Source organism: Bos indicus x Bos taurus, chromosome 2 (assembly GCF_003369695.1).
Source record: "Bos indicus x Bos taurus breed Angus x Brahman F1 hybrid chromosome 2, Bos_hybrid_MaternalHap_v2.0, whole genome shotgun sequence".
NCBI lineage: Eukaryota > Metazoa > Chordata > Mammalia > Artiodactyla > Bovidae > Bos > Bos indicus x Bos taurus.
Genome location: NC_040077.1, coordinates 67587542 through 67605350, shown reverse-complemented (window position 1 = coordinate 67605350; position 17809 = coordinate 67587542). Strand labels below are relative to the sequence as shown.

At 35.0% G+C, this 17809-nt stretch overlaps 1 protein-coding gene across 4 annotated transcripts in view; it reads right to left on the bottom strand.

The window, feature by feature from the left end:
* DPP10 (dipeptidyl peptidase like 10) overlaps positions 1–17809 on the bottom strand; it is a 1640795-nt gene that overhangs the window by 87907 nt on the left and 1535079 nt on the right. For 3 of the 4 annotated variants that reach the window (XM_027562155.1, XM_027562148.1, XM_027562163.1), the window contains exon 12: positions 6824–6862. The exons of the other annotated variant lie outside the window; for it this stretch is intronic. In XM_027562155.1, coding sequence (XP_027417956.1) covers positions 6824–6862 — 39 coding nt within the window. The remainder of the gene's footprint in view (positions 1–6823; positions 6863–17809) is intronic. 4 annotated transcript variants of the gene reach the window in all.

Sequence of the window (17809 nt, the reverse complement as noted above, 5' to 3'; positions counted from 1 at the left end):
CCGAAGCCAAACTTGCCTGTTATTCTGGATATTTCTTGACTTTCTACTTTTGCATTCCAATCCCCCATGATGAAAAAGGACTTCTTTTTAGTGTTAGTTCTAGAAGATGTTGTAGGTCTTCATAGGACTGGTCAACTTCAGCTTGTTTTCCATCAGTGTTTGGGGAATAGACTTGGATTACTGTGATGTTAAATGGTTTGCCTTGGAAAGGAACCAAGATCATCTGTCATTTTTGAGATTGCACCCAAGTACCACATTTCAGTCTCTTTGGTTGACTATGAGGGTTACTCCAATTCTTCTAAGGGATTCTTGCCCACAGTAGTAGGTATAATGGTCATCTGAATTAAATTCACCCATTCCTGTCCAGTTTAGTTCACTGTTTTCTAAGATGTTGATGTTCAATCTTGCCCTCTCCTGCTTAATCATGTCCAATTTACCTTGATTCATGAACCTAAAATTGCAGGTTCCTATGCAATATTGTTCTTAACAGCATCCAACTTGACTTTCACCACCAGACACATCCACAACTGAGTGTCATTTCTGCTTTGGCCCAGCCACTTCACTCTTTTTGGAACTAATGATGATTGTCCTCTGCTCTTCCCTAGGAGCATACTGGACACCTTCCAACCTGGGAGGCTCATGTTCTGGTGTCATATCTTTTTGCCTTTCATACCATTCATGGAGTTCTTGTGGCAAGAATACTGATTTGTCATTTCTCCCTCCAGTGGACCACGTTTTGTGAGAACTCTTCATTATGACCCATCTGTCTTAAATGACCTTGCATGGCATGGCTTATAACTTCAATGAGTTACACAAGCCCCTTCTCCAAGACAAGGCTGTGATCCATAAAGGGGAAGAGTGACTATACATATGGTATAAAGTAAGGCTTTGATATGGTTTCCTTAACAGGTCTTCAGAATGGCTCAAGCACTGTTAAATGACCTGATCCTCCACTCTCTCTCATCTCTTCTTCCTTCCTTCTGCATCCTGCATTTTTCTGCTCCAGAGTCCGCACATTTTAACTTTTTTCCCTCACTTTGTCTGGCTCTTTCTCAGCCCTCACTCTTTCTTTCACTCTCTTTTTTGGTGGAACTCATTTATTTTGATGATTAATGTTGATATACAATGTTGTGTTAGGTATACAGCAAACTGAATCGGTAATACATATATCCACTTTTTTAGATTTTTCCCATATAGGCCATTACAGAGCACTGAGTAGATTTCCCTGTGCTATACAATAGGTTCTTCTTATTTATCTATTTTGTTTATACTCATGTGTGCTCAGTCACTCAGTTGTGCCCAACTCTTTGCAACCCCTTGGCTATAGCCCACCAGGCTCTTCTGTCCATGGGATTCTCCAGGCAAGAATACTGGAGTGGGTTGCCAGTTCCTTCTCCAAAGGATCTTCCTAACCCTGGTATCAAACCCATGTCTCCTGGGTCTTCTGCATTGAAGGTGGATTCTTTACCACTGACACCTGGGATAGTAGTGTGCATACGTCAGTGCCAGTCTCCCGATTTATCCCTCCCTTCCCTTTCCCCTCAGTAACCAAAGTTGATTTCTACATCCGTGACTTTTTCTGTTTTATAAGTAAATTCATTTGTACCATTTTTTTAAAAGTTCCACATTTAAGCAATAACTTACGTTATTTGTCTTTCTCTGACTTACTTCACTTAGTATGACAATGTCTAGGTCCATCCATGCTGCTGCAAAAAGATCTTCATTGATCTCATCCTTTCTCTGCTCTAAATCTACCTTATCAGGCAGGTGTTTTCTGGTAATCCCATGTAAATTGTGATTGGGGAAACTAGATCATCCAACTGTATTTGAATCCCCCATCACTCTTTTAGCGACTTTCTATTTTGTCCATACCACCTAATACCATCCAACATATATTTTATATATGTATTCGTTTGTTTGTATATGAATGGATGTGTGTATGTGTGCATATAGGTAGGTAAGTAGATGAGAAGTAGAAGGGGTTCTTCTAGAATGTAAGCTCCATGAGGCAAAAACCTTGTATTCTTCACTGCTCTGCATTTGGCACCCAGGACAGTGACTATTGCATAAGCTGTATTTAATAATCATTTATTGAATGAATAAGCAAATTAATAACTATTTAATAATCTCGAGTCTGATTCTAGTTTCATTAGTAAAATAGAAATATCTTACTAATATTTCTATCTTACTAATAGAAAATATAATAAATATTTTAATTCTTTTTTAATTATTCTATTTATTCTATTGTTACTAATAGAAAATATAATAAATATAAACAATAAAAATATTATTTTTACTGTATACTGTATGGACACTCATGAAAATGTAAATGGTATGTGTAATAAATTTGAAAGTCTGAACTAACACAACACAAGGGTGGGAAAAATGCTTTGCAAGGCAGATAATAAATACTGACAAGATATTTGATTGAGTGAATCACATTCTGCAGTGTGATTTGTTGTTCAGTCTCTCAGTCATGTCTGACTATTTGTGACCCCATGGAATGCAGCAGACCAGGCTTCCCCTGTCCTTCACCATCTCCTGAAGCTTGCTCAAACTCATGTCTATTGAGTTACTGATGCCATTCAACCATCTCATCCTCTGTCATCCCCTTCTCCTACCTTCAATCTTTCCCAGCATCAGGGTCTTTTCTAGTGAGTTGGCTCTTTGCATCAGTTGGCCAAAGTATTGGAGCTTCAGCTTCAACATCAGTCCTTCCAATGAATATTCAGGACTGATTTCCTTTAGGATTGACTCGTTTGATCTCCTTGCAGTCCAAGGGACTCTCAAGAGTCTTCTCCAACACCACAGTTCAAAAGTATCAATTCTTCACCTCTCAGGCTTCTTTATAGTCCAACTCTCACATCCATACATGACTACTGGAAAACCATAGCTTTGACTAGACAGACCTTTGCTGGCAAAGTAATGTCTCTCACCTCTCAGGCTTCTTTATAGTCCAACTCTCACATCCATACATGACTACTGGAAAACCATAGCTTTGACTAGACAGACCTTTGCTGGCAAAGTAATGTCTCTCACCTCTCAGGCTTCTTTATAGTCCAACTCTCACATCCATACATGACTACTGGAAAACCATAGCTTTGACTAGACAGACCTTTGCTGGCAAAGTAATATCTCTGTTTTTTAATAGGTTTGTCATAGCTTTTATTCCAAAGAGCAAGCGTCTTTTAATTTCATGGCTGCAATCACCACCTGCAGTGATTTTGAAGCCCCAAAAAAGAAAGTCTGTCACTCTTTCCATTGTTTCCCCATCTATTTGCCATGAAGTGATGGGACCAGATGCCATGATCTTCGTTTTTTGAATGTTGAGTATTATCACAGCTTTTGTACTCTCCTCTTTCACCTTCATCAAGAGGCTCTTTAGTTCCTCTTCACTTTCTGCCATAAGGGTGGTGTTACCTGCATATCCAAGGTTCTTGATATTTCTCCCAGCAATCCTGATCCCAGGATTCATCCAGCCCAGCATTTCCCATGATGTACTGTGCATATAACTTAAATAGGCAGGGTGACAATATGAGGCCTTGATGTACTCCTCCCCAATTTGGAACCAGTCTATTGTTCTATGACTGGTTCTAACTGTTGCTTCTTGCCCTGCATATAGGTTTCTCAGGAGGCAGGTAAGGTGATCTTTATTCCCATCTCTTGAAGAATCTTCCATAGTTTGATTTGATCCACACAGTCAAAGGCTTTAGCAGAGTCAAAGCAGAAGTAGATGATTTTCTTATATTCTCTCGATTTTTCTATGAACCACTGGATGTTGGCAACTCTGATAGAGTCAAGAATTCTGTATTTTCTATCCCTTGCCTATATGTAATATCTCTCTCTGCCTTTTCAATGGGATTTCTTCTGTCTGAAGTAAGCTTTCACTCATCTTTTTTGTGCTATATCTTCCTCATTTTTTACTTAAACTCAAAACAGAAACCATCTTTAAATCTCTGTAGCTAGAAAGCCCCTCTTATTTAGGAAATCTATCCCTGGAGACTCTAAGTAGTACTCTGTATTCATCTCTCATGACTTTCAGTGCACTCTGTTATATGGTTGACTTCCTTCACTAGGCAAGTAATAATTAAAGTAAGTTTGTAATTTTATTTTTTTTCCCTAGGACACAGTAGGTGACCTACTTATAACTGCACAGATGAATGCATGTGTACAATGGGCAAAAATATTTGTTACATATATCACTTTATCCACTACATTTACTCCAAACTATTGGCTCCTCCCTATTCAAGATTCTGCTCCTGTGCTTTACTCCAAAATTAAATCTGAGCATTGTCCTTTTTATGTTAGTCCCTCTTCCTCCAATTCTCATACCTTGGAAATAGTTCATTTTAAGGAATAGATGGGGGTTATAATTACTAATACATTTCTGGGTTTAAAAACTTTCACCACCGGACAGAAACTAGTTATACAGCTCTATATAGAGCCTTTCCTACAATCAAATAAAGAATGAAGCCAATCTCACTGTCCATGTTTATGACCTTAAGCAAGGCAGTGTTTATGACACACAGGCCAATGAACTGAGGATAGCACACTTTACCTCTTGACCAAACATTTTTTATACTGGTTATTCCAATTATAAGTCTCTTGAAAGCTAGGAGAAACATGCTCACTTCTCTCTGCTCTTCTCACCAAACAGAAAACAAGCATGAGTATTACATTAAATTTCTCATTTTCTTGGAAATTTGCTTCACCTTATAACACATTCTCGTCCTTTTAATTTCACCAAATTCTAAGTATTTCATGAAATTCCCTTAGAACTTTTGGAGAAAAAATCAACTGTAACAAACTACTTCCTACATTTTCTTATTGAATACTTGATAACTGTGTTTTTTGTAAATTTCTATTAAATATTCATAAATTTGGGACTTAAAATATAGGTAACATAATCCTAAAAGTTCATGCATTGTGTTGTTGTATGTTTATTATGAATGTCACTGACAATTAAAGTAGGTTTAATAATGCAGGTAATTTAGAATAAATCCATATCTGTTTTTATTATTTTCAATTATTTAACTTAATTTTGATTTTTTTGTGCTAAATAAAGTCAGTTTTTCCCTCAATTTAATTTTGCACACTGATTACAATTAAATAGTTCATATTGTTATCTATGGAGAAAGAGATGACAGATGGATGATAGACAGGCAGATAGGGAGAGAGATATATCTACAGCACATTCACAATCTTTCTTTCTCTCTCTTTTTTTTTATTCAACAGGTACATATGGAACTCTTCTTATAACCAGACTGTATTTTAAGCATTTGGTATATAATTAATAAAAAAAAGGAACAAAATTCTTGTCCTTGTGAAGTTTGTAAAAAAAAATCACAGAACTAACTGTGTAAGTTTACATAAATATTGCACTGGACTTTAAGTTTTATTGGGGGATGTTATTTGATTAGGGTGTTTTGAAGAGGTGACTTCTTAAGCAGGTAATATAGGCTGAAGTTTGACAAATAAGCAACTTTCAGGTAAGAAAGCAATTGAGAAAATTCTGTTCAGAAGGAAGAGTTCACATAAAGGTCTGGTGAATATGAGGCTAATGGAGAAAATGGGAGAAAAGATGATATGACAGAGCTGGAAAAGCTTTCAAATTAATCTCTTATAGACCCTTTAAGGATGTTGGTCTTTATCTGTAGAACAAAGGGGAGATACAAATTTTCAGTTGTGAGAGAATATCAGAGTGTTTGGGGCAGTAGAATTAGCTATGTGTTTTGAAAATATCACTCAGCCAGGCTGAAATGTGGAGAACAGATTGGCAGCTTCCTAAGGGACTGAGAGTTCACCAGTCAAGGAGGATGTGCAGTGCTAATAGTTTGATCCTGTATAGTGTTTGTGAATTGGAGAAAAGTAAATGACGTGAAGTCTTTGAGAGTAAATCAAAATAACTTGGTGATGAGTAACATATGCAGATAAGGATAAGAAAAGTTCAATAATCCTCAGTAGGTTTATGATTTTGATAGCTGGGTGGATAAATACGTCTGTGACTTCTATGATAAGAATACAGACTTACTGGAAGAGAATGGAGTTTAGTTTGAACCTGAGGAGTATGCTGTTACTTTTATAGATTTAGGAGAAGATGCCAAGTATATATCAGAACTCAGAGAATTGAGCTGCCAGGGGCTATACAGTCAGAGGTAGCAATTGAAACCACAGACGTATATGACACCCAGGGAGAGAATATGAAATAAAAGAGCACTGTAAAGAACAAAACAAATCAAAACCAATAAGCCAAGCAAAACATTTCCTTTGCAAAAAGCAGTGATGAAGTTAGTAGTAAAATGGGTTTATCTATATTTGAATAATCTTGTGTTTCCTTCTGAAATATCCAGTTAGCACGTTGTGGAGACATTTGTGATCATCTGGATTCTAGCTCCATTTATATCACAAGCTAGCACTGTGTAAACTAGAAATTATCTAAGGAAATGTTCATCTGAATAGCAATTTATGTGGAGATTTGGTCAGCTTTCTAGGCAACTTGAGCAATGCTGATGGTTCTTAGTTTATATGGGCTGCACCTTTTTATTCAACACAAATATTTACTTTTATGAATGGTCCCGAAAATGGATCCTGGTAATAATTCAACAACTTGTGTTCTATTTAAAAAAAAAGTAATCTTTTCACAAATGATGTCATAAAACCCAGGTCATATATATTTTAACAAAAAAGACTTATTCAAGCATAACAGAGCCTAAAATTCATAGAACTGAAATAACTTTTAAGAAAAAGTTATATATAAAACAAAAGAGTGAATATGGTAGAGATGATGACAAAATGTGACATAAAGAGACCGTCTATACCATACCTGTTTAGACAGCCAGGTATCTGATGTCATTTCATATTTCTGAAACAGAACAATTAAATCCATGAAGTATCTAAAGACCAGAATGAACATGTGTTGATTTCACTTTTTTCCAACAATGTTATCCTTCAGGCACTTTACCCTCCTTGCAGCTAGTGAAATACCATGAGAAATCCCATTGTCATTATTGATTTAAGCTGAATGAATAAGTACAGAACTGAAATTAAATGCTATTTTAATTACAACATCTTTTCTTTGGTGAACCCCTTCAGGATTCTCAGTTGTGCTTCACCAGAGATAGAAGATAACTGTCCAATTCTGTTTGATTACATCATTCAAACTGTTTTGAGTCACTAGACACTGTCTCTTTTCACCTCTGGCCATCATCAGAATACAAAATGATTAAGATCTTCCAAAAAAACTGGGCAAACAGCCAGGAATAAAATTTAAGTGTGGACATACTGTCATTCGATCCAGTCTTACCATAGTCACTCTTTCCTCCTAGGTAAAATAATTAAACATTCGAAATGGCAAAGCTTTTTGTATCTTTAGAATAATTTCACACATGATCAGAATAAAGTTACATATCAAAAAGCAAAATTAGACTAATCTCAATTTGAATATGTGTATATAAGGCAAATTTTAGTAATGCTATTCACATGTAGCAACTTATATCTTATGGTTCTCCGGAAAAATGATTCTATAATAAAAGTATTCAAATGGAGAAAACTAAATCAGAATATATTGGTGATTTTACCTGTATGCCAAATTATATCATTTCAAATTATAAATAATAATAATTATTTATTTATAGTTTGTTTTTACCAATTTGCCCTTTTAAATACGTGTTATTATTACATAACTACTAACCATTTCCCCTTTTCAGGGCATTTCTCTTCAAATAGATTTTTTCTTAATTTATCTACCTATATCAGAAAAACATCTAACTGAATCATTCCTTGATTTCCTATTCATATTTTGACAGTAATCATCCTTGATGTCTGTAAAACACAGATATGACACGGAGAGAGGGGAGGAGAGGGTGAGATGTATAGAAAGAGTAACATGGAAACTTACATTACCATATGTAAAATAGATAGCAACAGGAATTTGCTATATGGCTCAGGAAACTCAAACAGGGGCTCTGTATCAACCTAGAGGGGTGCAATGGGGAGGAAGATGGGAGGGAGGTTCAAAAGGGAGGGGATATATGTACACCTATGGCTGATTCATGTTGAGGTTTGACAGAAAACAGCAAAATTCTGTAAAGCAATTATCCTTCAATAAAAAAAACGTATCAGTGCCCCTGCTTATTAGTGTCACTAAGTTTTGTTACAATGCACAAAGGTCCAAAATTTCACATGCAATTATTTGTCTTACTATTTCAATCATAGTAGAAAGCAAAATCTTTCTAACTCCATAAAGAAATTGAAATAGAATATCAATAAGGTATCAATTCTGGAACATGATTGGGTTCCCATAGCTTTTCTATTGAAGCATTTTGCCTATATAGATTATCCCTACCTATATAGACAATTGACAGGTTTTCTCTAACTAGAACATATGCATGAACAATTTGTAAATGACTGTGTAATCAATTGACTAGGAAACCATCCAGAACACTTAAATAAATAATGAAATTCTGATCAGCCTATAAGCCAGTCAGATGGAAGAAGATGATTAAAACATATTTTCTAACAAGCACAAGCTAAATGTAAAGAACATCAGTGAAACCCAGTAAGGAAATGGTGATGCCCATCTGTTGTACTTTGTTGTCATATCTATGCTCATCTTTCCAATCACAGATAACTTTTTTCCTCTTTAGTTCTACCCTTTACAGACCATTTAAAAATAATGTTTAAAAATACTTGTATAATTTGCATATAGTGAAATGTATAGGTCTTAAGTGTATGTGATGAGTTTTGATAAATGTATTTACCTCCCATTAAGACATGAGAATTTTACATTTTTAAACACATTCCCTCAAGTCCCTTCACAGAGGTTTCAAAAGACAGCTACTCCTACAAACTCTTTTTCCATAGATAGTTTTGCCTGTTTTAGATATTCAGATAACTGGAGTCACATATTATATATTCTTTTTTGTGGGGTTTCTTTCACATCACATGTTTTTGAGATTCATTCATACTGTTGAGTATATCAGCATTCTGTTTCAAGTGGCAGATTGGAATGTCATTGTATTGATATGCTTTGTTTTGTTCATCAGAAGTTTCTAATTTTGATGATGTATACTTTATTTTTTTCTTTTACAATAAATGATTACTTTGTCTATTCAATATAGTGAAGTTATATTCCATCTTTTCATCTAGAAGATTGATGGTACTAGCTCTTAGATTTAAGACTTCAATGTGTCTCAAATTAGTTTTAGAATATAATGTAAGAAATGTCAACCATCCTTGTATTTTCCATCTGATTACTGATAGTTCCAGCATCATTTCCCCCAATTGAATTGTTTTGGCAACTATGTTGATTATTGATCATATAAATATGGATCTATTTCTAGAAAGACTATTCAGTACAAGTGATCTATTCGTGTGTGTGTTCTCTTCCTCCACTACAATCTCAGTTTCTGTCTTTCTGGTTATTCCTGAAACTATGTAGTAAATCTCCAATTTTTTTTTCTTTTTTAACTGGATTGATTTAGCTGGCCAGGTATTTTGCATTTCCAAATGCATTTTAAAACCATCCTTTCTATTTCTACCATAAAAGTCTGCTGAGATTTTAATTGGTATTGTATTGAAACTACAGTTTAATTTGAGTAGAACTGACATCTCCAACATTAAGTCTTTCGATACAGGTATGTAGCTTAGCTTCTATTTATGTAGGTCTTTTCCAATGCCTTGCAGGAATGATTTAGTTTTCAATATTAGGACTTTGCCACTCTTTGTTAAACATATTCATATGCATTTCATTTTTTAAAGATCTTAATATTTTTATTTTCCATCATAATATTCAGTCAGTTCAGTTCAGTTTTTTGGTCACGTTTGACTCTTTGTGACCCCATGAACTGTAGCACCCAGGCTTTCCTGTCCAACACCAACTCCCAGAGCTTGCTCAAATTCATGTCTATCGAGTCAGTGATGCCATCCAACCATTTCATTCTCTGTCATCCCCTTCTCTTTCTGACTTCAATCTTTCCCAGCATCAGGGTCTTTTCCAATGAGTCAGTTCTTTGCATCAGGTGGCCAAAGTATTGGAGTTTCAGATTCAGCCTCAGTCGTTCAAATGAATATTCAGGACTGATTTCCTTTAGGATTGACTGGTTTAATTTCCTTGCTGTACACGGGACTCTCAAGATTTTTATCCAATACCACAATTCAAAAGCATCAATTCTTTGGTGTTCAGCCTTCTTTATGGTCCATTGCTCATATCCATACATGTCTACTAGAAAAACTTTAGCTTTGACTATAAAGACCTTTGTCAGCAAAGTAATGTCTCTGCTTTTTAACATGCTGTCTAGGTGTGTCATAGATTTTCTTCCAAGGAGTAAGTGTCTTTTAATTTCATGGCTGCCATCACCATCTGCAATGATTTTGGAGCCCAAGAAAATAAAGTCTGTCACTGTTTCTATTGTTTCTCCATCTATTTGTTATCTATTTCCATTGTTTCCCCATCTATCATAATAATACCAGTCTTAAAGATACATTTTGTTGCTTCTTAAATCTTTCTTTGAAATAAGTGTAAACTTACAGACAAGTTAAAAGACCTGTTCAAGAAGCATCTTCATATCCCTTAGACATATTCCTCATGTATTTATAATTTGATACATTTGTTTTATTTTTATATCTCTCTATTGTTTCTAAACTATTTGTGAGTCTAGTAGAAATCTATTTTTTTCAAAATCAATTAGAAATTTAATTTTTTTCTAAACAATTTGATAGCAATTTTGAAGTATTGTTTCCATTTACCCCAGAATAATTCAGTGAGGATTTCTTAAGAAAACTGTGGTATCCTATACTATTAATAAAATGTTTTTACAGTAAAAGAATAATAATCAGGAAACAGAACAAACAATTGAAGTTGATTGCTGGAGTCCAGCTCCAGCAGCCAGGGAATCAGCCTGAAGGGATGAGCGGTGTCAGCAGAGAATGATGTTTATTCTGACTCAAGGTGCAGGACTGCATGTTTATTTCAAGCTTCAGGTTCTCTTTTATACTTTGACAAAAGCATTAGGTCAGAGGTTTGACATTTTCAGTTCCCCCTCACCCAGATTTATTGTCTCCAGAAATTACTGTTGCCCTTCAAACAGAGTTCCTGCTTCAGCAAATCGGTTTTACTATCCGTTATCTACTTCCTTTTATGTGTCCTATACTTAACTTGTGATTACATTGTAACTCATGCCACATCCCTCAGTTTATTTCTTATCTTTCTAAATCCTATTTGCCCCTAGTATCTTAAGCTCACTATCTCCTAAAAAAGGCTTCTAGCTATTAATATCTCTAAAATTCCTAATCTCCATAAGCTATAGTAAAATATGCCAACACTACAACATTTCTTAAATTTTTAGCTTCTAACTATTCTTAATTACTCCTAAACCTTAAACTCAGCAAACTTCTTTTGCCATAAACATTTCCCTCACAAACAGGTCTCAGATAACAATTCTTCCCATGGCCTCAAGCTGTGGCCTACGTGCTCATCCTGGAACATTCTTTGTAAAGATCCTTGAACAAATGTCAATGGTTAACTTTATGAATTATTTTCTGGGCACAACTGCAGAAGGCTTTGTGCTTTCTCATGCTTCTCTCAAGAACAATAAGCACCTTAACATTCTTTCCAGCCAACTCAACCGAAGAAAGGAAAGAACAAATCAGAATCACAAGACCTAACTCCTTCATCCTGGGACCGTGCCTGCGGGATGAGGAGAGGGGGTTGGGGCCGTGCTTCCATTTTGTCAGTAATGCCTAACGCGGCTCCTGACAGTTGATGCCTTGACGTATAAAAATAAGCTGAGAAATTCTCTTATGAATTGTGACCTATTCTGGTATTTTTGGTAAATTTATTACATTTTGTTTATACAATAATATTATCTACAAATAAAGATAATTTTACTTCTTCCTTGCCAATCATCATGATAGATATTCCATGAAAGTTACTCTGACTCGAGTCCCTAATATTTATTTAATGTGTAGAGTTAGACTGTCTATCCTTACTTTATTGTTGATCTTAAGGTAAACATGGATAATGTTTCACCATTGAATATAATATTTGTTGGTTATTTTGTGGGTATCCTGCATCAGAATGGAGATATTACTTTCTATTCATTTATGTTGAAAGTTATCATGAATGGATGTTGAGTTTTGTTAGTTGCTTTTTCTTCATCTAAGATAATTGCCTACTTGTTTTTCTATTTTTTTTCTGTTAAAATAGTGAATTACATTGATTTTAAATATAAACTAATCTTAAATTCCAGGCTAAAATCCTATTTAGTCATGATGCATTATTCTTTATATTCGCCAGAAGGATATATTAATATGCTAAAAATGTTTTATATACATATTCACAACAGATATCAGTCTAAAATGTTCTTTTTAATGTCTTTGTCTAGTTTTGATAACAGGACAATGTTCTCTTACAAAAATATCCTGCCTGAGGACAGTGTTATCTTAAAATGTAAATTATGGGAGTAGATCTGATGAGGTCTTTACAACCTCCAGACATTCTTTGGATTATATAACTTCATTGTTAACACTAGCAAGCCCCCTTCTGATGCCTATGTCAGAAGCTTTCTCTGTCTCCTTTATACTTTAATAAAACTTTATTACACACACAAAAAAATAAATTAAAAAAAATAAAAATAAAGTTGAGAAATTCTCTTTCTTTCCCACTTTCTAGAAAACGTAGGAAAGGTAAAAAAAAAAAAATCCATTTTCCTCTAGTTTTAATGAGATATAATTAACATACAACATTGTGTAAGTTTAAGTTGTACAACATAATGATGTGATATATGTATATATTATGAAATGACCAATAAAAGAGAAGTTTTGTTAATATTTATCAACTTACATAGATAACAGATTTTCTCCTTGATATGAGAATTTTCAAGATTCAGCAACTTGCAAATATATTATTACTATTCTAACAGGTAAGAGGTGATATCTCATTATGGTTTGCATTTTCCTAATGATTAGAGATACTGGGCACTTGGCTATTTGACTATATCCTTTGGAAAATACCTATTTTAGGTCATTTGCTCATTTTAATTGAATTATTACTTTTTTGCTATTGAGGTATGAGTTCTTTATATATTTCTGAATAGTAACCCAGCATCAGACATACGATTTGCTGATATTTTCTCCCATTGTTTAGGTTGGCTTTTCATTTTGTTGACTTCTTCTTTGTTGTACATAGGCTTTCTAATTTGACATTTGTACATTTATTTTTTTGTTGTGCTTTAGATGTCATATCCAACAATCCAATCCCAAGATCAAAGTCAAGAAAGTTTCCCCCTTTGTTTTCTCCAAGGATTTCTATGGATTCAGGTCTGTTACTTAAGTCTTTAGGCTTCCCAGGTGGCACGGTGGTAAAGAATCTGCCTGTCTACTCAGGAGACCCAAGAGACCCAGGTTTGATCCCTGGATTGGGAAGATCTCCTAGAGTAGGAAATGGCAACCCACTCCAGTATTCTTGCCTGAAAAATTCTATGGACAGAGAAGTCTGGCGGGCTACAGTCCATGGGGTCACAAAGAGTCTGACATGGCTGAGCACACACACACACACACACATTTAAGTCTTTAATTCATTTGATTTCATTTTCTGTAAGTGGTGTAAATAGGGTCCAATTTCATCCTTCTGCAGTGGTTATACAGTTTTCTCAGCACCATTTCTTGAAGAGACTGTCCTCTTCTTATTGCATGTTCATGGCTCCTTTATCAAACAGCAGTTGAATACATATGTACCAGTTCATTTCTGGGCTCTCTATTCTGATCCATGGGTATATGTGTCTTTTTATGCCACTGTCATATTGTTTTCATTAACATAACTTTTAAGCATAGTTTGAAAGCTGAGAGCATGATGACTCCAGTTTTGATTTTCTTTCACATGATTGTTCTGCTATTCAGGGTCTTCTATGATTCCATAGAGATTTTATAATCTTTTTTTCTATTTCTGTTAAAAATGCCATTGGAATCTGATTGAGAGAGCATTTAATCTACAAGTGAACATTTTAACACTATTAATTTTTCCATTCTATGAACACAAGATATCTTTCCATTTTTTTCTTTCTCCATTTTTTTATCAATGTCCTATAGTTTTTGATATAAGTATCTTTCACCTCCTAAGATAAATTCATTCCTAAATATTTTATTTTATGCATTCTATTGTAAATGGAATCTTTTTTTATTATTTTGATAGTTTGTTATTGTGTAGAAACAGTACTGATTTATGTATGTTGATTTTGTGTCCTGCAAATTTACTGAATTTATTGATTACATCTAATGGTTTTTAATTAAGTCTTCAGTATTTTCTATGTATGAAATCAACTGCATATAGAAGCAAATTTACTTTTCTCTGTCCAGGTCTGATGTCTTTTATTTCTTTTCTTATCTGAAAAACTTCTTGTACTGTGTTAAACAGGAGTGGTGAGAGTGGACACCCTCATCTTCCTGAGCTTAGAGGAAAAGCTTTTATTTTAGCTTTTCACCACTGAGTCTAAAGTTATCTATACATTTGTTATATGGACTTCATTATGTTGAGGTATATTGCCTTTATATCCACTTTGTTGAGAATTTTTTTTCATGAATGGCTGTTGAATTTTGTTAAACATATTTCATCTATTGAGATGATTTTTATCTTTCATTCTATTAATGTTGTGTATCACAGTTATGAACTTGTATATGTTGAATCATCTTTGCATCTGAGGGATGAATTTCACTTGATCATGGTGTATGATCCTTTTAATATGCTTCTGAAATGAATTTGCTTGTATTTTGTTGAGAACTTTTACATTTATTTGTTATTTCTTGCAGCATCTTTGTCTAGCTTCAGTAGCAGAGGAATGCGAGCCACATAAAATGAGTTTGAATGTATCCCCTCCTCTCTGACATTTGGGAAGTGTTTGAAAGGATTAGTGTTTATTCTTCTTTAAGTACTTGGTAATTTTCACCAGTGAAGTCATCTGGTTCTGGGCTTTTCTTTGTTGGGAGGATTTTTATTTCTGATCAATCTCTTTAGTAGTAACTGGTCTATTCAGGTTTTCTATTTTTTCATGATTCAGTCTTCATAGGTTTAATGTTCTTAGAAATTTATCCATTTCCTCTTGGTTTTCCAATAAATTGGCATGTAATTTTTCATAGCCATCTTCTATGAACTTCTGTATTTCTGAAATATCTATGTCAATTATTATGTTCTCTCTTTCATTCATATATATATATATGTGTGTGTGTGTATATATATATGTATGTATGTATTAGTCTTGTCTCTTTTTTGGCCAGTCTGGCTAAAGGTTTGCCAAAATTGTTTATATTTTCAAAGAACCAGGTCTTAATTTTATTATTTTATTAAATTGTTTTCCAACTCTCCATTTCATTTATTTGTGCTATAATCTTTATTTTTCCTTCCTGCTGCTAATTTGGGGCTAAATTTATTCTTTTTCTAGTTATTTGAAATAAAAAGTTACGCTGTTTTTTGGACAGCTTTCTATTTCCTTGATGTGTGTGTTAATAGCTATATACTTTCTTCTTAGACCTCCTTTAAATAATTCCCATAAGTTTTGGTATATTGTGTTTCCATTACTGTTTGGGTCAAGATACTTTTCTATTTCCCCCCTTATTTTTCATTTGATTCACTGGTTGTTCAAGAGTGTGTTGTTTACTTTTCATATATTTATGTTTTCTCCAATTTTCTTCCTGTATTGATTTCTAGTTTCATATCACTGTGGTAAGAAAAGAAAAAAAAGCATGATTTTAATCTTTAATTTGCTGAGACTTGTTTTGTGGCATAACATATAATCTATCCTATAAAAAGTTCCATGTGTGCCTGAGAAGAATGTGTATTCTGATGCTGTTGCATGGGAGTGTTCTATATGTGTCTATTAACTCCACTTGGTCTATAGCATTGTTAAAATCAACTATTATCTTTATTCCCTCAATGATACATCCATTGTTGAGATAGGATGGCATTCTAGACAGGTCAGCTGTTATCATCTTGTCCAGGAAGATGGAGTTTGCTACTGGGGTCTATTTTGGGACAAAACCACTTCTGAAACTCTGAGGTGTATGTGTTGTTAGATAGGACTTGCTTGATTGTCTGTACAAGCTTCACTGTAGGATGAGCTCTACTATTGCTCCCATCAAACTTCCTAGTGAGCTGGATTGGGAAGTATAGTAGACAGGGCTATAAATTAGCTTCCTTATCCAGGGAGGGTTGGAGAGTGGGCTCCAATGCCAGCAGAGCACATTGTAAGGGACTCCAAATCAGGCAAATCTGAACAATGAGTTTCCTGAGAAGACAGGGACAGTGGTTTTGTTCTGTAGGTGGGTATAGAAGGCTGGATGTACTGTTCAAATACCACTGTAAGTGAGGATATAGGACAGGTTATGCAGCATCCTGGGCGCTCTGGTTAGGTTTACCAGTTGGGTGGGGCTAGCGGTTGTATTGAGCATTGAATTAGCTTCAATGCTCAATTCAATGTATTGAGGATATGAAGTAGCTTCTTTACCTGGGTGAGTCCACAGACTAGGACCCAAGATTGGCAAGGCTACTGTTTAAAGACTGAATCATGCTAAACTGTGCACCAAGCTCCCTGGCAAGACAAGCATTAGTTTTGGATCTGCAGAAGGGCAAACCACTGGCTGTGTTTACTGATCACTCTGGTGCCACTGGGCAATATAGGTTTCCTGATCAGACAGTCCTGAGCTGCACTCAGTAGTAGACAGAGCTATGAACTAGCTTCTTTCTGCAGGGCTACAAACAGGCTCCAATGTTGACTGTGCTTGCCATTTGGGATCCTGAATTGGATAAAACTGCAAACCTAGTTCCCTGTCTGGATAGGATCACTGTCTTGGCTGTACAGGTGGCAAAGATGCTACTTTGAATTTCTACTTGAGCGCGACCGGGAGAATGAAATGTCTGCCAAGATCTGAGAGCTGATGGCTACAAGTTCCACCCTACCCTTTTCCATCACAATCTGCAGCGGTCTAATCCTCCAAATTCCCCTTCCTGATCCTCCTGAGGCAAGACCCAAGTGAGCCTTCCATGAAGAAATCACAATTCTGGAGGAGCTAGATGTCCACCGTGGACTCTCTTTTTTCCACTGGAGAAACTGTAGGCCTAGAGACACCTCTCAGTGTGGCACACAATACCGGCCTGAGAGGAGGGGGCGGTTATATGGTCAGAGTGTAGCCACTCTTATCTTTTTAATGGGTTCTTTTCAGTCTCTGTGGCCCAGGGGGTGCTTCAGTCTCATCTCCATGTCCTAGGATTTTCACAACAGTGTCCTATATATGGATATTGCTTTTGGTCTTCTCAGAGAGACTAAAGTCTGGAATGATCTATGTTGCCACCTTGATGACACATGTGACTTCTTTTATTTCTTAAATCATTAAAGAAATCCATCACTGAAGCCACTGGTTTCTGGAGTTTTTGTTGTGGGAAGATTTCTGATCATGGAATTTAATTTCTCTAATTGATATGGAACTATTTCAATGTTTTTCTTCTTCATATATGTCATTTTTGGTCATTTTTACCTTTTGAATGGTATTTTTCATATCATATCCTCAAGAATTTATGGCATACAACTTGTTTATTACATCAAAATATTTATTTGCACTATATGATATCCACTTTCTTTTTTTATTGAGGTTATAGTTGATTTACAAAATTAGTTTTTAAGTACACAACAGTGTTATAAAATCTTTATACTCCATTTAAACTTATTATAAAATATTGACTATACTCCTTTGCTGTAAAATATATCCTTGTGGCTTATTTATAATAGTAGTTTGCACCTCTCAGTTCTATGTCTCCACTGGTAAC